Genomic DNA, 20,105 nt, shown 5'->3' with positions numbered 1-20,105 from the left:
AAAATAGTCATTTACTGACATGTCCCTGCAGGAATCAATAACATTACAGATCATGGAGGAGCCAAGAATAGCTGGGGCATATTAATAACTCAGTCTGCTCACTGATTTTATTCAAGATGACTAGTTAAAGAACCCTGCACTGATGATGACTCCATGACATGAGGAACAATGTCATCATTAACATGTGGACCATTTAGCATTTAGAACATTTCACACATAAAGAGAACTTAACACAAGACTATTTCTTGTGCTTTAGACAGATGGTTTAATGTTTCTTTAGCCTTCAGCCTATCAGGCCACCCATGGTTTTCTTCAGCCAAGGGCTTTTTAAAAATAAATGGTGTATAGCAATTTTCTAGCAAGACTGACTGCAGCATATTTCCCTAAATCTTTTTCCTACACTTAACTATCCCTTACAGTGGTTTGCAGTAGACAAACCTCCCTGACAGTAATTCCTCACATATAAGTAATTACTGACATAAAAGGAGATGAAGGGGCTGAAATTTCATCATTAATGGTTTCTTTGCTACAGAAGAGCTATTTAGAAATGATTACTTTGGAAAACAGTTCTTCCCTGATTAGACACTGCCTGACTCTGGGAAAGCTGTTCCCCCAGAATCTTTCAATACAGTAAATGATACCCCAACATAGATGGATAACTGTGGGTGGCAAAAGATGCATATAAGCGTTGGTTTAAAAATGGCAGAGAAGAGTAATTGTATCTCTCTCTGAGGAATATGTAAATGTGTTTAGGAAGGGACACAAAGGCTGCAGATTCCCTGCTCCTACCATCAAAGTGGAAATCAAGCACAGTGGAAAAGAAAGGGGGGATGCATTCTTATAGTGCAAACTTCTATAGGGATCTTAATGACCCCCTGCACTGCTCTGGCTCTTGTTCATCTCTCCAGGGTCTTCCGTGAACTCTTTTAGGGGAACAACATGACCCAAGACCCAGAGACTCTGCAGATTGGCCCAGATGGATGCTTATTTGCACATTTTTCTCTATGAAACCTCTTCGATAGGGTTCAGAAGAAGCAAGCTTAGGCCTGGAGCACAGAAAAGCCATCACACAGCAGAGAGGGTTTAGTGATCAGATGTATTTAGAGGGCAAGTGTCTCCTGATTGCCTACTCAGGAGGGCATGAGAGGCTGGAAGTCTGGGCGCAGAGCCTCTGATTGGCTTTTTTCTCTTTGAGGAACAAAGATGTCTTGCTGGAGGCTCAGATTTCCCGCTGACACGTTATGCTGGGCCAGACTGGAATTCTTGCAAGTTCTGTGGCTGCAGCTGGTGTCAGGGTTTTGCACCCAAACTGTCAATTTCCACACCTATGAGAGGAAGCCCAGGGCACCGATATCGGTGTTCTGTCTGGCCGTGTCCTGTGTAATTACCAGTTCGAGGTACCACGCCAGTTCTGCCTGATGAAGTTCAATAGCTCACTGTTCGGGGTGTGCGAGGGCGACGGGCAGCGGACCGTTAGGAACGCGGGCTCGGACCAGGAGTAGCTGCACAGCCAGGCACCACAGTGTGTGCTGGTCTTTGACGTGGTCAACTTCTCGCAGGAGCAGTTCCGGCTGGTGCACATGGAGGTGGAGGTGAGGGACATCAACGACCATGCGCCGCGCTTCCCGCGGGCCCAGATCCCCGTGGAGGTGTCCGAGGGCGCAGCTGTGGGCACGTGCATCCTGCTGGAGGTGCTTGTGGACGAGACGTGGGGGCCAGCGGGCTGCAGAGCGTGCGCCTGGCCGAGCCTCACAGTCCCTTCCGCGTGGAACTGCAGACGCGCGCGGACGGCGCCCAGTGCGCGGACCTAGTGCTGCTACAGGAGCTGGACCGCGAGAGCCAGGCCGCCTACAGCCTGGAGCTGGTGGCCCAGGACGACGGCCGCCCGCCGCGCTCCGCCACGGCCGCCCTCAGCTTGCGAGTGCTGGACGCCAACGACCACAGCCCGGCCTTCCCGCAGGGCGCCGTGGCCGAAGTGGAGCTGGCGGAGGACGCTCCCGTGAGCTCGCTGCTGCTCGACCTGGACGCGGCCGACCCCGACGAGGGCCCCAACGGCGACGTGGTGTTCGCCTTCGCGGCCCGCACCCCGCCCGAGGCGCGCCGCCTCTTCCGCCTGGACCCGCGCTCGGGCCGCCTCACCCTGGCAGGACCGGTGGACTACGAGCGCCAGGACACCTATGAGCTGGACGTGCGGGCCCAGGACCGCGGTCCCGGGACCCGGGCTTCCGCCTGCAAGGTCATCGTGCGCGTCCACGACGTCAGTGACAACGCTCCGGACATCACCATCACTCCGCTGGCCGCCCCGGGCGCACCTGCCCCTCTCCCTTCGCCGCCACCGCTTTCGCGGGTGCACATGCGACCTCCAACCCGGTCCGGGACGCCAGAGGCCGGCGCCGTGTCTCTGGTGCCAGAGGGGGCGGCGCGCGAGAGCCTGGTGGCGCTGGTCAGCACCTCGGACAGAGACTCGGGCGCCAACTGGCAGGTGCGCTGCGCCCTCTACGCGCAGGAGCACTTCCGTCTGCAGCCGGCCTACGCGGGCAGCTACCTGGTGGTGACCGCGGCGTCGCTGGACCGCGAGCGCATCGCCGAGTACAACCTGACGCTGTTGGCTGAGGACCGCGGCGCGCCCCCGCTACGCGCGTGAGTGACGAGAACGACAACGCGCCAGTCTTCACACGGCGGGTCTACGAGGTGTCCGTGTGTGAGAACAACCCGCCCGGCGCCTACTTGGCCACGGTGGCCGCCCGGGACCCCGACCCGGGCCGCAACGGCCAGGTCACCTACCGGCTGCTGGAGGCTGAAGTGGGTCGCGCCCTACGTCTCGGTGGACCCCACCACTGGGGAGCTGAGCGCACGACGGTGCTTTGACGGCGGTGAACTGGCCGAGCTGCCGCTGGGGCCGGAAACACTCGACGGCGGCTCTCCGCCGCCCGGGCGCCGGGAAGTGGTGTGGCAGCATGTGGAGGACCTGAACGACCACGCACCTCGGCTGGTCATACTGCCACTCTTCAGTGGCTCAGTCCAGCTGCCTCTGCCCCAGGGCGCGCCCCTGAGCTGCATGGTGATCCGACCGCGGACGAAGGCCCCAACGCCGAGCTAACTTACACACTTCTCCGCAGCGACTTCGCCGACGGGTGAGCTGTCTCTTCAGCGCCACCTGTCCCCACAGCTCGCCGGCCAGCTGACGGCGGTCGTCGTGGTGCTGGACGGAGGCCAGCCGGCCCTGTCCTGTGCCACCACTTTGCTCCTAGCGCCGACGGACTCGGCGCCACCTGGCGGAAAAGTGGTGCTGGTGCTGGTGCTGTTGCCGCCGCCGCCTCGGTCGCGCCAAAGGAGGGAGCAGAGGGGGACCCTCCTGGCGGCGCACAGTGCAGGGAGCAGGGCGGCAGCCTGGCTTCCCGGTCGTGTTGTTGGGGGTTTTGGCCAGTGACTGCGGCCTTCTGCTGGTGGCCATTGCCACCGTGACTTGTTCCAGCCAAGGCGAGGCTAGGACTCGAAGGAAGACGCTTTGTGAGCGTAGCGCGAGCTGGTCCCACGCGACAAGTGGCCAGGCTGGCCCAAGTCGCAGAGCGGTGGGGGCTGCCTCCGAGGGCTTCCAGCTGAGGTTCTTCCCGAAGACACTGCCCCTTTCCTTTTATGCAGAGGCCCAGGAGGGTGAGGCTGCGGAGATTTCCCAGTGCGGGGATAGTGGGGTGTTCTTGTGCTCCTTGCTTGGGGAGAGGAGCGGGATCCTGCCGGCCCAGGTAGACCACCCTGGCAGTCTTAGTGTCCTCATTAACTTTTAGTAGATTTTCGTGCCGAGAGCGTTATGAAAATTCAGCGCCTGCTCAGGTTTGGGACTTCAAAGGACTAATTTTTCAGGACTTGTTTATTTTTTATTTGAGAGGAAAATTTCTTCCCAGATGAAGGCAGAAGGAGGCACGATTGTCATGTGTTCATGGAGGCCCAGGTCTGTTTTGGCTGGTTTTGCCCCTGGTAACTTCCTTGTGGGTCCAGTTGGAACATCTCCATCCCTCAGGGTTTAAATGCTGTCTTCATGAAGCACTCCCCATGAGGGATATTGTGCCTGTTCCGTCAGTTTTGATATCTGAGTGTGAAATATTAACTGCTACTCTCACCCCTCTTTTTAAATAGGATTCAGGCTAGGTCCCCTCCATTCCCCATCCCTGTGTGGAGAGGATAAATCTGCGAGTTCAAGGTAATTTCAGAGTGTGAATCGTTCTCTCTAAGCAATGTGTTTGATGTTTTGTACATTTTTATGGATAACAAAGTGAGTCTGTCCTTTTCACTTCTAGGACACATTCAAATCCAGATGAATTTAGTGTGGAAGATAACAGAAGAGGAGACAGTGAATTGAATGATACCAGTTCTGACGTCAGTAGAGAGGGCGCTTCAAGAAAGCATCTTTTCCAGTGATTACAAAGCGAGAGGGTAAGTTCAGACCTGCGACTTTGAAGCTCTTCCTCACAAAGTCATCATAATTCTGTATGGCTGACTGAATTTTAAAAAACTAAACAAGTGATCTCAAATGGGCATTCATAGAGGGGAGTATGCTGAGTGCTGCTGAACAGAGCTAACAGTTTTTTTGGACCACTTCTTATTTAGCTGGTTCTACATATTTTAAATACTGTACACTTACTGACTTATTTATTCCCTGTAAGAAATCCAAGGAGGTAGGAGACCAAGGCACAGAGTTTAAATAACTTGCCCAAGTATCGGAGTTAAGATCTTAGCCCAGTAATTCCAGCTATAGATTTCCTCCTCTTAATCAGCTATTAAGCTGCCTCTATTAATGCAAAAAGATTAAAACACTAAAAAATCAGAATATTGTGGTTAGTAATACAAAAATAATTTTGTACTGCAAGCACTAAGGAGAACTTCCCATTCGTGGGGATTTCAGAAGTGGATAGCATATGAATAGGTAAATTTTTTATAGACTAGGATGCCATTTGCTGGGAGCATATGAATATGTGGTTTTGTTTGGCTGTGCTTTGTTTCGAGAATCTTGCACCCACCCAACATCACGCTATTCAACCTAGCCTCCTATAATGTTTGGGAGTTTTGTTTTAGGTCGAAATCTTGGTAATGGTGTCTAGTTCTGTGGGGAAAATCAATTATGGGAGCTTTGTGTTAGTTTCCATGAAAGTGGGCACTAGATCTTTGGTCCCTCAAAGAAGATACCTTACTCTCAAAGATGAGTCCTGATGGTATGTCCTAGTGATTCAAATATCTCTTCACTTTATGGATATTTTTGTCCAATCTGTGTTTAGTTCCTTCAACATTTTTTTTTTTTTTAAACAAGATGACTTCTAGAAGCATCTGCATCCTGGTCCCTTTCTGAATATCCTCTAGTTTGTAAATATCTTTCCTAAAATTAGACCCTTACAGTTGGATACAGCACTGCAGAACTGGCCTATCTCCTGAGTTCCAAATTAATATTTCCAGTTGCCTACTCAACATCTCCATTTGGGTATCTAATAGACATGCTACATGTTCAAAACTGAACTCTTGATTTCTATTCTACAAACCTATTCTTTCTCTAATGTTTGTATCTCAGTAAATGACAACTTTATTCACTCAGTTGCTGCCATGGCCAAATCCCTGGGTCATTCTTGATTTGTGTCTTTCCACACTCAACTTCCAATCCATCAGCAAATCTGATTGGATTCACTTTGAAAATATGTCCCCAATCAGTGCTCCTCTCACTACCTTCTTTGCAGCTGTCCTACTCCAGGCACTATCATCTCTTGCCTAGATAACTCCAAACAGGACTCTCGGCTTCCATACTTGCCCTCTTGCAGTCTGTTTTCCAAATCAGGTCACATAATTCAACTCTCTAAAGAGTTCTCGCTTAAAATGAAATCCCAAAAAAATCCTCATCATGGTGTCCCAATTACTACTGCCTTTTGTGACAAAATGTGACTCACAATGCAGCAGTTTAAAACAACTACTTTATTATGCCCATGGATTCCATGGGTCATTTTGGACAGGACATAGCAGGGATGCCTTGTTTCTGCTCCAAAGTGTTTGAAGCCTTAGCTGAGAAGATGTAATGGTTGGGGGCTGGAATCATCTGGAAGGCTTAGTTAGATGCATGTCTGGCTTGTGAGTTAGGATTATTCGAAGTCTAGGATTGCTCACTAAGGGGTGGGAAGTGGGGGCTACGTGTGCCCTTTTAGGCATGGCAGCCTTAGGAAAGTCACGTGGGGGCTCAGGGTTGCAAGCATGAATGTTCCACTAAATAAGACAGAAGGCATATCTCTTTTATGAACCAGACTCAGAAATGGTACAGTCATTCAAGTTCTACTGGTCCGAGCAGTCTTAAGCCTACCCAGATTCAAAGGGAGGGGACGAAAGACCCCTCCTCTACATTGAAAAATTACTAGAGACTTTTGGGGCCATGTTTGTAAATAAGCCACACATGGCCCATAAAGTCCTATATTATCTATATAACCTATATACCTATATAACCAGAAGCAAGCCCCTGGTTGCTTCTCCCAGATGATTTCTTATTACTCTTCCCCTTGATAATTTAGATTGCTGTATTGGCTCTCTTGCTGTTTCTTGAATAAACCAAACATATTTCATCTCAGACCTCGGGGTCTTGCTGTTCTCTCTGCTTGGTATGCTTTTTTTTGAGATATCCATATTGTCTGCTTCTGCCTTCATTTATGACTTTGTTCAAATGTCTATCCTCTCAAAGAGATCTTCCATACCTTCCATACCTTCCATACCTCAAGCTGTTTCCTCCAGCTTTATTTTCCTTCATATCATTTATCACTGTCTGACATTACTTTATGTATTTATCATTTGTTCCCTGTTCAATCATCAAGCATCAAATATGTACTAAAAAAATGAGTGACTGAATAAATGAATGATGAAAGGTGTAGTCCAGCCAGCTTATACATCACAAGTGTATGACTATTTCTTATCATATTGCATTTTAGATTAGGGTAAAATTGTGCTGGTGTTTTTTAGAAGTTCCATTGTGCTGTATTACTTTCTAGAAGATTTTAGTGTCATCTCAAAACTTGAAGATTTTGCAGTAAGTTTATCTTTTCAGATCATTTAATGTTAAATTATCCTTTTCTAAAAAAGATCAAATTCCTGGGACTCCTACTGTTTATTCTCTGTTTAGAGAATGACCAGCTTATTCTTGTCTTAACTCAGTTTCAACTTCATAATAATAGGGCAGGCTCTCTGGATCGGTTGGTAGCTCAGGGGGCTGCTATGGCAAACAGTAGGGTGATCAAGGGGATGCATTCAATCTGGGGGGATATAGTTACTTGGTAATAATAATCACAACATTTCCTCTTACCTATATTCAATGGCAACATTTTATTTTTTTATTTATTAAGTATTTACACAGCACTTACTATGTACCAAGAACTGTGCTAGGTGCTCCACAGATATTAGCTCACTTAATCCTCACAATAATGTTATTAAGTAGGTACTATCATTTAATCACATCTCACAGAAGGGGAAACTGAAGCAAGAGTTGTTAAGAGGGTTTTGATCAAGACCACCCAGCTGTAGGGGCTGAGCTGGGTTTTCAATTCCAGAAGTCTGGCTCCAGAGTTCATGCTTTTAATGTTCTGCTGTAGTGCATTTTCAGTGGGTTTTTAAACGCTTATTTTATGGGTCTTCTAAAGGTTTAGGACCGATTTACATTCCTGAGGATGTTTCTGTCTTTGACTTTAAATGAGATGTTCTGATTTATGGTTTGGTTTATGCTCCAGTTCTCTGCTGCATTTTCTTGTAAAACTTTTAGTGGGATTATTGAAAGGATGACACATGGGTGATGGCAAGATAATTGAATTAGATGTTGATAGCTGGAATTAAGAAGTTTAGTGAAATTATTTTTATCATTTTTTCCATCTCACTTTTAATAGTTAACACAGAGAATAAATGGATTAATAAACACACTGATATTCTTCTGAACCTTCATTTTATTTATGTATTTACTTTTCTTCCCAGTTTTTATTTAAATTCCAGTTAGTTAACATACAGTATAATATTAGTTTCACACGTAGGATTTAGTGATCCATCACTTACATACAACACCCAGTGCTCATCACAAGTGCCCTCCTTAATGCCCATCACCCATTTAACCTATCCCCCTGCCCACCTCCCCTCCAGCAACCCTCAGTTTGTTCTCTCTAGTCAAGAGTCTGCTTTATGGTTTGCTCTCTCTCTCTCTTTTTTCCCCGTGTTTATCTGTTTTGTTTCTTAAATTCTACATATGAGTGAAACATATGGCATTTGTCTTTCTCTGAGTAACTTATTTTGTTTAGCATAATACTCTCTAGCTCCATCCATTTCATGCAAATGGCAAGATTTCATTCTTTTTTATTGGCTGAGTAATATTCCATTGTATATGTACACCACCATCTTTATCCATTCATTAGTCGATGGACATTTGGGCTGTTTCCATAATTTGGCTATTGTTGATAATGCTGCTATAAACATTGGGGGTGCATGTATTCCCTTGAATCAGTATGTTTGTATCCTTTGGGTAAATACCTAGTAGTACAATTGCTGGATAGTAGGGTAGTTCTATTTTGAACTTTTTGAGCAACCTCCATACTGTTCTCGAGTGGCTGCACCAGTGTGCATTCCCACCAGCGGTGCAAGAGGGTTCCCCTTTCTCTGCATCCTTACCAATATCTGTTGAGAAATTTCATTTTAGACTGTAATTTTTACCATTTCTCTCACCAAAGCTATATCAGAGATTCCAGCAAATTATTTAATTTAGTTGCTTGAATTTTATTTCCATTTCATTTCATCAATGCACCAGCAGGTGGAGGTACAAGTCATTGGCAGAAAATCCAAAGGAAGGAAAAAAAAATAAACAGCTAAAAAGCTAGTCCCTGAACAACTGAATGTTGTTTGCATTTTTAAGTATATTGCCACATAGCATTCTGACTTTTTAAATATTTTACACTCTTCCATTTTATTTTCAAGTTGCTTCAGATCATTCAGAATGAAAAACACTTAAGAATCCTGAAAGATTAATCGAGGAGTCTCAAACAGCAAGACTCTTTCATCGCTTCATGAAAATAGGCACAGGATTGCACTTTCTTCAAGTATCCTTTACCCTCACATTTCCCAGCTGAGAAATATGAATTTCCAACTGGTACACTCAGAACTCAAAGGATGTTATTTTCAAGTCTGTGAATCCCAAAGTGAAGGGCTGCCAAGTGTATATGACAGAGTTCAGAACTACAGGCCCGCAATGTCACCTCCCCCCCCGCCCTTCTCAGACAGAATGATGAATTAAATCATCCTTCAGTGGATGGATCACCTTCACATAATTCAGAAAGAGCCACTTCATTCCGAAATGCTGCAACTCATATGGACAGTTATATTTTGGGAATATACACATTTATGTTTCTGTCAAGTATTTCTAAGCCAAGTTGCATACATGAGCCTCCTGGTTTTGATAGACATTTCCCTAAATTATGTCAATAGTCAATGTCAGAGCACGTGATGATTTTATATAATCCAGGATATTTTACCAAAAAGTCTTAGATGCAACCTTTTTTGCCACAAGAATAATAAATGAACATCTATTTTATATTCTAGGATGACTTGTGAATTTAAATAAAATATTTGATCTAGCTGCACGTTGATGTTTGGGTGTTTGCAGTTCTACTGGGAACACAATTTAACTTTGAATAACTTTAGGCTGCATTAAGAATCCGGGGGGCGCCTGGGTGGTTCAGTCGGTTAAGCATCCAACTCTTGATTTTGGCTTGGGGCATGATCTCAGGGTCATGGGATCGAGCCCCACATGAGGCTCTGTGCTCAGTGGGGAGTCTGCTTGTCTCCTTCTTCCTCTGCCCCTCCCCCTCCCACACACTCTTTCTCTGTCAAATAAATAAATCCTAAAAAAAAAAAAGAATCTGGACTCCAACTGTAACCATAGGCCCAATAGGGAGAAAGAGGAAAGAGCATTGGGTGAAGGAGAAAGTTCAGGCAGCACTGGGGTGAAATGATCCCAGAATCATTTCTCTAGCCTGACATCTGACGGAGTTGCTGCGTGTTTCATGGGTAGAGCGGTGGCAGGTTCTGATAATGAGTGAAAATCAAATGGAGGTGGCTGGTCATGTTGTGCTTCTGATCACACAACCCATTCATTTTTTTTTTTTTTTTTAAAGATTATTTGTTTATTTGAGAGAGAGAGAGTATGAGCAGGAGGGAGGGGCCCAGGACCCTGGGATCATGACCTGGGCTGAAGGCAGAGGCTGTGCTTCTGATCACACAACCCATTCATTTTTTTTTTTTTTTAAAGATTATTTGTTTATTTGAGAGAGAGAGAGTATGAGCAGGAGGGAGGGGCCCAGGACCCTGGGATCATGACCTGGGCTGAAGGCAGAGGCTTAGCTGACTAAGCCACCAGGTACCCCTCAACCCATTCATAATAGTAGCTCATTCAGAGGTGGAGGTGAGGGGAGGAGCAGTGGGAAGAGCTAGAGAGAGTCTTAAGGCCTTAGCCCCCTGGACTAGCGTTCCCAGCAGAACTCTGCTCCAGCCCTGAACAGGAGGCTAGGTAGAAATTGGGATAGAAGACCAGGGGCAAAAGAAGGGATTGGACCCAGATTGCAGTGGCTCACACAGGGTATGTGAGCAGCTGGGTCTCGTCTGTGGCTGACCAGATCCTGGGGCCAGCCAAGCTGGGTGATGGGATGGAGGCAGCTGGATTGTGTCTTCTTCTCTCTAAAATTAGTTCAGACTATGGGAAAAATTGAGTCTGCAAGTGCAGGATACTAATGTCTTCCCAAAGAGAAGCATCTTGGCTTATCAAGATCCAATGGGCAAGAACTGTCTTCCCAACACAATAGCCACCAGCCACATGTGGATGTTTAAGTGTTTAAATTTAAATGAATTAATATTCAATACAATGAAAAATTCAGTTCCATGGTCACATTAGCCACATCTCAGTTGCTCAATAGCCACACATGGCTAGTGGCTACAGTGTTGGATGGAGCAGCTATAAAACATTCCATCATCACCATTCTAGTGAACAACACTGATCTGGAAGAAGGGACAGGCCAGAGGAACACCTCCATGGGCTGGGGCTGGTGAGGGCAGCCAGTGACCTACCCTCCTTGCTCAGCACATATAAGGGGGACTGTGTGTTCTCTTTTCTCCACACTCTACATTTCCCTGGTCAAAGACAGTAAGTCTTTTATTGGTTCATATAAGTATTTCAAAATGGATTGACACATTATATTATTTATTATAAAATATTTGAAAAATATCTCAAGACAAGAATTCCCAATAGTACAAGCTTTTCTGCATGGCTGGGGAATTTCTGAAGGCTCTTCTGCTATTCTAGCTAGCACCTCAAATTTATAGCCCTCATATTCAGTCCTATAACCTTAGAGGTTTTGCAGCAATATTCGTGATAAAACCAACCCACTCGTACTCCTGAGCTCTCCCACGAAATAATGCAGCAGTTTTTAAGACCAGTAATTCATTCTTTAGTTATGCTCAGGCAAGAAGCTCGTAAGTACTTTAAACTCCTTTGGTCACTGGCCTCCCATAGAAAATCACTGCTGTGGAAATTGATTTCCAGGTCCATTGGTGTCTTCAGAGTCAGAATGCTTTTCTAAGCATCAGCTTTCCAGAATAGGTGGTCTAGCCTCCAGAGAGATTGCAGCAAACAAGAATGTACCCAGTTTTACATGAGACGTGCCTTAAAAATAAAATAAACACCTATTTTGGGTTATGTTGAATAATATTTCAACTTCATTAGAGTAATTTGTTTTATAAGTGAATTCTGTGGGAAATGTTTACAGAAGCCAAGAATCTAGAACTTTCCCTCAAGTTTATAAACATAGTATAAGATGTATTTGTTTTTCTTAAAACCAGGTTCACATGTTTTTGTAGTGGTCGCTTCTACCTTAATTATGATTCCTCAAGCAATTTATAACTCTGGAATCCTGCCTGTTTATGACTGCATTCTCAGGGAGAAATAATAACTGGCTACATTTATCAAACACTTATTGCAAACAAGGCTCCTTGGTAAATGCTTTTTGTGAGTTACTGTATTTATACCTCGTAACCATCCTAGGAAGTAGTTATATTATCATCCCCATTTCATAGATGAGGAAATGGAGGTTTAGAGAGGATAATTTGTCTGAGGTCCTATAGTAAGTGAAGGAATTGTGATATAACATTAAAGTACCTGAATTTTAGGTTGACAGCTGGATGAAATTGTGTATGCATATGCTCATGTGACCACCACCCAGATCAAAGTCTAGAACATTTCCGGGTCCCCAGAAGACTCCTTTGTGTACCTTCCCAGGCAATAGCTCTTCTCAAAGTAACCACTACTGAAGCCCCTTTGACCATCTATTCCTTTTTCTTGTCCTTGAACTTCATATAAATAAAATCATACCATATATCCTCGTTGGTGCCTGACTCAGCATTATGTCTGTGAGCTTCCATTACACACAGCCACACTGCATGGACCAGTAGTTGGTTCCTTCTCACTGCTGTATGGTATTTCATTTATGAACTTGCCACAGTTTATTTATCCATTCTACAGTTGAGGGACATTAGGGTGATTCCAAGTTTTTAGCTTTTGTGAATGGTGAATTAATTTACACATTTTTTGGTACACATAAACACTTATTTCAACAGAAATAAGGCCTTATAACAAGGAGTAGGATTGCTGGGTCAAAGGGTGATGGACCTAGGATTTGAACCTCGGGTTTTCTGAGTCCAGTGGTCCCCATTGTGCAATACCCACTACCTCATTAACAGCTAACATTGACCGAGAACTCTCTATGTGCTGGATACTCTGATAAGCTCTATTTTTCTAAGCAGCCTCTTGATCAATTGAGAGCTTTCTATAAGCTTAACTAATAACAGCAGGGGAAGTTTTATATTTGCTCAACAAATAAGAGAGTCTTTTAAATTATCACTAAATAGCTGATGTATTACCGTGTATGTGGAATGCTTAGGTTCTCTTTGAAAAGACCATAATAATATCTATCTTTGACAGACTTGTTTTGCTCATTGAAACGTATATGGTAGGAGTAGAGTTAGCAATTGATTGTTCATTTGCTTGTATACTATAATTAGCTAAGGAAGAAACAAATCAATTTAAAACCAATTTCCATAGTCTACACATGCATGGGAATTGATTGCAGACTTGAATTTGCTGAATAAAAAGTGAAGCTAGCTAATCTCAATTTGTATTTCATCGAGTAGATGTCAGCTATTGATTTCTGTGGCTTACGACTGGTGAGGCCCTATGTCTGTCATTCTTTAAAGGTAGCGCAGTACAATCGCTGTGCAGTTTAATTAGGTGTGGGCTAGTCATTTCGCTTGCATGAGGAAGATGAAATATTTAGCCATAGTGGAAGGAAAAACCTCAGCCAGCTGCCTGTTCTCTCACTCTTTCAGACGCTTACTTATCTTCATTTAATGTCCATTGATCCTCATTGTTGGATGTGGTGCAGAGGAGCCCTTTTGTAACAGGGTGCTGGAAGATCGGGTGAACACCGACCTTACAGGCTAGCTGAGTTCTCTCAAGCTTTCTTGAACTCTGGACAGCGCAGCATCGCATTTTAGGGGAATGACTTGGCCCACGTGTTATAGAATAGCCTTCCACGGTGCTTGGTTTTTCAAAAGAGTAACCCATGCTGCCTTGGCCGCACAGGATTCGTATACAACTTGACCAGTTGTGATGCCTTCTGACCTGGCATAGCGCAGGATGAGTAATCTTGCACTGGACTTGAATCCAACTGTTCATTTAAAACATGGCCTGACGTAACAGCCAAAATAATGTCTTCTTTTTCAAAGGAAATACCATAATCTCTTTGTTTTTGGTTTCCTCACCTATGGTGGGGATATTAGTACCTACTTCATAGGAATTTGGGGATAGCTAAATGAGATAGTATGTATAAAATGCTTAGAGCAATGCCTTGCACAGAGAAATCACTTAATAAATACATTTTTTATTACCAACAGAAACATTTCTTATTTCCCTGTGCCTTGTTTAAAGTGATGTAGTTTGTTATTACAAATATTCCTAAATGTTCCTCTTTTTGTCTTTCTGTTTGGTGTGATCAGTATTTTTTTTCTCCATCTCTTTTGGTTGGCCATTATTTTTTAAACTAACTTTTCAAATAGGCGAACAATAATAAAGTCCCCTAGGGATTACAGTGTTTTTGACAATGGTATGAGCCTCTGATTTAAAAAAGAAGACCCTTCTGTAAAAACATTTTTTACAGTAGTTCTTGTAAAGTTTGACCAGTTGGTCATTTTGTCTATGGCTACATTTCAAGCCGGCAGTGAACTTACGTGAGGATATTTAAATGGAAATGTGGGAGTCCATTAATAGTAAGTGCACTGGTTCTTTAGTTCAAGAATCCTTGGGAAAATTCACAAAAACTTGGTATCCCACTTCTACCTGCTTTGGTGAATGTTAATACACCACTTAATCGAGCCTGTAGACCACCTGTGCTGCTCCCAGTGTGTTACTATCAGCCCATGCTGCTGTTGTAATATCCCACAAGTGGCGTGAAGTAATAAAACGGTAATTGATCAGCTTCTAGCTCAGGCCACTGTAGCTGGGGAGATGATTGATAGTGAGGCATTTCTAAATAATGGGAGAGAGCCTGAAAGGACACAACCTGAAAGGTATTTTCTTTCCAGCCTGAAGCCAGAAAAACCAATAGGACTTCTCCCACTTAAGGGCCAGAAGGCATTCACATTCATAGGTAGTTTGGTAGATGTTTTAAATAAAAGGCATATGCTCTAATGCAGGCTTACTTTTCAGTTCTATCTCCTGCTACCTTTCTTCCTGCATTCCCTACCCCAGTGTCAATGGTCTGACTCCTTAAAATGGAGAAGGGACATCCACAGAGACTATAAGCCCAAGCCCTGATCTCAGGCCGGCCTACCTCTCAGATAGCCCTGAGGCCAGAATGCACCTGAGGGCCTTTAGAGAGAGGGACCCCTAAAATGTGCCAAATACCTACTCACCCGAGTCCTTATCCACAAGCAACCTTCCTCCTTCTGCCTATGACTTGGTTTTCCATGTAGGTCTGTTTTCAGGGAGAAAATGGGCTGGACAGAATAGAAGCATGCATTCTGTTCCTGTGCAAATTAGAATTTTCATTGTAAATTACTTAAATTGGGATTTTTTTTTTTTAAATCATGGTAACTGTGCTCTTTAATCCCCAACCCCTATTTCCCCCATCCCCCATCCACCTCCCCTCTGGTGACCATCAGTTTGTTCTCTATAGTTAAGAGTATGTTTCTTGGTTTGTCTCTCTCTCTCTCTTTTTTTCCTTTGCTCATTTGTTTTGTTTCTTAAATTCCACATATGAGTGAGATCATATGGTATTTGTCTTTCTCTGCCTGACTTATTTCACTCTCTAGCTCTATCCATGTTGTTGCAAATGGCAAATTTTATTCTTTTTGTGACTGAGTAATATTCCAGTGTGTGTGTGTGTGTGTGTATCACATCTTCTTTAGCCATTCGTCTATCGATGGACACTTGGGCAGCTTCCATAATTTAACTGTTGTTAATAATGCTACAATAAACATAGGGGTGCATATACCTTTTTGAATTAGTGTTTTCATGTTCTTTTTTTAAAATGTATTTTTATTTTTTTAATTAACAAATAATGTATTATTTGTTTCAGGGGTACAGGTCTGTGATTCATTAGTCTTACACAATTCACAGCGCTCACCACAGCACATACCCTCCCCAATGTTCATCACCCAGCCACCCCATCCCTCCCACTCCCCACCACTCCAGCAACCCTCAGTTTGTTTCCTGAGATTAAGAGTCTCTTATGGTTTTTCTCCCTCTCTGGTTTTGTCTTGTTTCATTTTTCCCTCCCTTCCCCTATGATCCTCTGTCTTATTTCTCAAATTCCTCATATCAGTGAGGTCATATGATAATTGTCTTTCTCTGATTGACTTATTTTGCTTAGCATAATACCCTCTAGTTCCAACCATGTCGTTGCAAATGGCAAGATTTCATTTTTATGATGGCTGCATAATATTCCATTGTGTGTGTGTGTGTGTGTGTGTGTGTGTGTGTGTGTATAACCACACCTTCTTTATCCATTCATCTGCTGATGGACATCTAGGCTCTTTCCATAGTTTGGCTATTGTGGACATTGCTGCTATAAACATTGGGGTGCACGTGCCCCTTCAGATCACTACATTTGTATCTTTGTATGCCCAGTAATGCAATTGCTGGGTCGTAGGGTAGCTCTATTTCTTTAGGTAAATACCCAGTAGTGGAATTACTGGATTGTGTAGTAGTTCTATTGTTAATTTTTTGAGGAACCTCCATGCTATTTTCCAGAGTGGCTGTACCAGTTTGCATTCCCACCAACAGTGCACAAGAGTCCCTTTTTCTCTACATCTGCACCAACACTTGTTGTTTCTTGTATTTTTGATTTTAGCCCTTCTGATATGTGTGAGGTGATATCTCATTGTGGTTTTGACTTGCATTTCCCTGATCATGAGTGATGTTGAGCACCTTTTCATGTTTCTGTTGGCCATCTGTGTCTGTTGGTCATCTGTTGACCATGTCTTCTTTGGAGAAATCTCTGTTTATGTCTTCTGCCCATTTTTTAGTTGGATAATTCATTTTTTGGGTGTTGAGTTGTATCAGTTCTTTATATATTTTGGATACTAACCCTTTATTGGAAGTCATTTGCAAATATCTTCTCCCATTCAGTACATTGCCTTTTAGATTTGCTGATTGTTTCCTTCGCTGCACAGAAACTTTATTTTGATGCAGTCCCAATACTTTATTTTTACTTTCATATTTCCCTTGCCTCAGGAGACATATCTAGAAAAATGTTGCTATGGGTGATGTCAGAGACCTTACTGCCTGTACCCTCTTTTAGGATTTTTATTTAGGTCTTTAACCCATTTTCAGTTTAGTTTTGTGTATGGTGAAAGAAAGTGGTCCAATTTCATTCTTTCGTATGTGGCTGTCCAGTTTTTCCAACACCATTTGTTGAAGAGAGGGATTTTGGATTTATACATCGGTACCATGAAGTTGGTTGAAATGATTCTGCTATTCAGGAAAAGATCTATTTTCATGGTGCTAAAAAATCAGGGATCTGAGTCTGCCTATCTGAGGACTGGCCCCTGTATTATAATAAATTCACAAAGACAATGAACACAAGTTCCTGAGGCCTCCTAGGGGACAGCCTTCTAGTCCCTCCCCAGGCAACATGACACCACGATTCCTGCACTGGACATGCCAGAGCATTTCCTCATTAAATGTTGGCATCAGGCATGGTGGTGTAGTGATAACTAATGTCAGCCTAGCTCTTCATGGGTACAGTGACACTGCAGTCCTGCAAAGCAGGTAACATTATTATCTTTCTTCTACACATAAGAAGATCAAGGTTAAATTACTTACATAAGTCACAGAATAGTTGGTGATGAAGCTTCAGTGCCAGACTGTTCAATGCATGTTACTCCCTGCCTTACTGCCCTTCCTTTAGCTTATTAGTTCTTCATTTTATTGGGTCTACAGGTCTAGAAATCAAAGTACTTAAAAACCCATTTGGTAATTTCTTTGCTCAAGTCACCAGGAGCATATGAACAATCTAAACGCATGTTCAACCACTCAAAAATGTACTCTGTTCTCTGGCTGAGCGTCCCTCATCCATCATGCATGTTCCTACTAGACGTGGCAGGTCTTGCACAAAGGGGAGCTTTTCTTCTACTCTCAGTGGTGCTTCCTTTGAGGCATGCTACCGTTCAGGGCCCTGTTGAGATTTTGATTAAAAAAGAGATATTGTGCAACTTTCATTAATGTTCTATTTCTCCCGTAGCAAAATGTAGGCTCTTGCAACTTTCTCAGGAGAATTTAATTTTCCATGTCTGTTGGCAAATTCAATTTTGAGTTTTACATAAAACACTAAAAAACAGTTAGTGGCCTGGTCAGGGGTTGTGCTTGTAGTTTAGTGATTCTTAAAGGTAACTTTAACCCTTTTTTAACGTATTCTCCTCTTCGGGCAACTAGCTTTCTTTTTTAAAATTTTATTTTATTTTAATTCAATTAGCCAACATATAATACATCATTAGTTTCAGATGTAGAGTTCGGTTATTTGTCAGGGCAACTAGCTTTCTAATTTTACATTAGAAGTCTTAAAAATATAAAGCACCTAAAGTACTCAGCATTCCTTTGCCCTCCTCCCTCTGGTGATAACAGTGCCATCTGACTTATTTTTATAATGTTCCCTAAAGGTAACAAAACCTTCTAGAAGCAAAGAAACTATGAAAATGTATTTTGAAAATGCTCAGCGCACAATAACTTATGTCAAGATAGTGTGTTATATACCTGAGCAGCTTTATAATGCTTGCAGTGATACTGTGTCCATATCTATCTATCTATCTATCTATCTGTCTATCTATCTATCTATCCATATCTATCTATATCTTATTGCCCCAGTGTTCACCTAGCTCAATGTATATATATAATTTACATTCACTCATATTCTGGGACTTATTTCAGTTTTGTGGATTGTCTGAATCTCTTCTTCACCCCCAATGCCCTTTCTCTGCCACATGAATATGGTTCACTTGTTTCTCCTCATTAAGACTTTTCTGGTGTTGGAACAAGGATAGGAAAGTAAGGAAAGTCTAACATAAATCAGACTTATTTTGTGATTTGACCAAACCAGTGTTTTGGACAAGTGGTCCAGGAAATTGAACAACCAGTACAAAGCTTGGAGCTGTAGTTCCCAATATATATATATGTATTTTGGAGACTGGGAGTAAATTGGAATAGAGAGTATATGTAAGTATTACCTTTCTGCTCCTAATATGACTTGCTTCCATAAGGCCACTCTTTTTTATTTTCTGGGATCCCACACTGTCATAGTTATAATGTTATACCACTAGTTGCCCACATTTCCTCAGAAAGACTAAGATAAAACTTTGAAAATGAATGAGCTAGATATCCAAGTTTGTGTGCTAAAAAAGCTTCAAGATTATTGACTACAAGAGTCACATTTATAGACTTCACTTAACCATAAATATGTGGAAAACTAAAAGAATCTAGTTTTTGTTGTTGTTCTTTTAAAGTTACCTTAGCTAGAACTCATGCTTCCTAAAGCAAACCACAGAAGGAATTTAATGGAAAAAAAAAAAAGTTTCATAGACTGGGGGTTAGTAATTTTAGTTACTAAGATTACTTTATGAGAAAAAGTCATAAAATGCCTATTGGGCCAGGCCTGAAGCTTGTCCACATTGGTTTGAACTTGGGAACCCACTTCATAAAACTTTCCTTCTTGCTGAGCATCTGCTCTGCCCTGAGGGGAATGAGACCGCTGAGCGTGGGGACAGTTGGGGCCCCGTTGTCTGTCAGAAGGGTTCTCTTCTGGAGCCATCTGCTCTTTGTTTGGTGAGCTCTCTTTGAAACACCCGAGTGCACAGTGGCCTGGAAAGATGATGAATTTCCCACTGTCACTGATCCTGGGCATGATAGTCCCTTATGGTTGAGATAGTTTCTCATCCTTAGTTTTGTAGGGTCCTGGGCTAGGTGATTTGGGAAATAGAAAATATGTACTATGATCCTATTTTACTCATACTTCCCTCACCTTTTTCTTTTAATATTTAAGATCTGGTGAAATATCAAAAGCCTGGTATTTATGCAGCCAATCTAAAATGAAAGCAGAGCAACTTTTCCCTTCCTCCCATATAGAGGGCCTTAGGGAGCATCTTGTTTGACACCAGTAGACTTTCAGGAAATGCTCATTACATAATGAGAGGACTTATCAGAGAAAAGTGTTACATAAATGAAAATTTCACTTAAGTAGAGTTAGCACACTGTTATATCTATATTTTATCTTCAAAGCAATAGGAGCATGCGGAATGTTTACATTCTTTCCTTTTAATTCTGGGTAAAAGGAAGAGTCAAGCTTTTCTGTTTCTTCAGCAAAGGATAAAGGAAAATATAAACAACATCTATAGTTAAGCCCCTCTCTGAATACCAGTGTGTTTGAAGACCATTGTTGGTGTTGCAAAAGCTTAGACATAAATTCACTTCTGTGGAGAAGACCTTGTTCTGAAGGCCTACAGAGTTTGTGTTAGGAGTCAAT

General features: G+C 43.0%; 1 protein-coding gene across 1 annotated transcript in view; it reads left to right on the top strand.

Moving 5' to 3' along the window:
• The first annotated feature begins 1,418 nt into the window (after nt 1-1,418).
• The window catches only part of PCDH8 (protocadherin 8), a 157,851-nt gene continuing 139,164 nt past the window's right edge, over nt 1,419-20,105 (top strand). Inside the window, 5 exon segments of the mRNA XM_078069964.1 lie at nt 1,419-1,701; nt 1,704-2,633; nt 2,636-3,134; nt 4,135-4,198; nt 4,296-4,431. Of these exon segments, the coding sequence (XP_077926090.1) occupies nt 1,419-1,701; nt 1,704-2,633; nt 2,636-2,868 (1,446 nt within the window). The 3' untranslated portion in view covers nt 2,869-3,134; nt 4,135-4,198; nt 4,296-4,431.

This window comes from Halichoerus grypus, chromosome 4 (genome assembly GCF_964656455.1).
Source record: "Halichoerus grypus chromosome 4, mHalGry1.hap1.1, whole genome shotgun sequence".
In the NCBI taxonomy this organism is placed as follows: domain Eukaryota; kingdom Metazoa; phylum Chordata; class Mammalia; order Carnivora; family Phocidae; genus Halichoerus; species Halichoerus grypus.
This window is presented reverse-complemented; position numbering and strand designations above follow the sequence as displayed.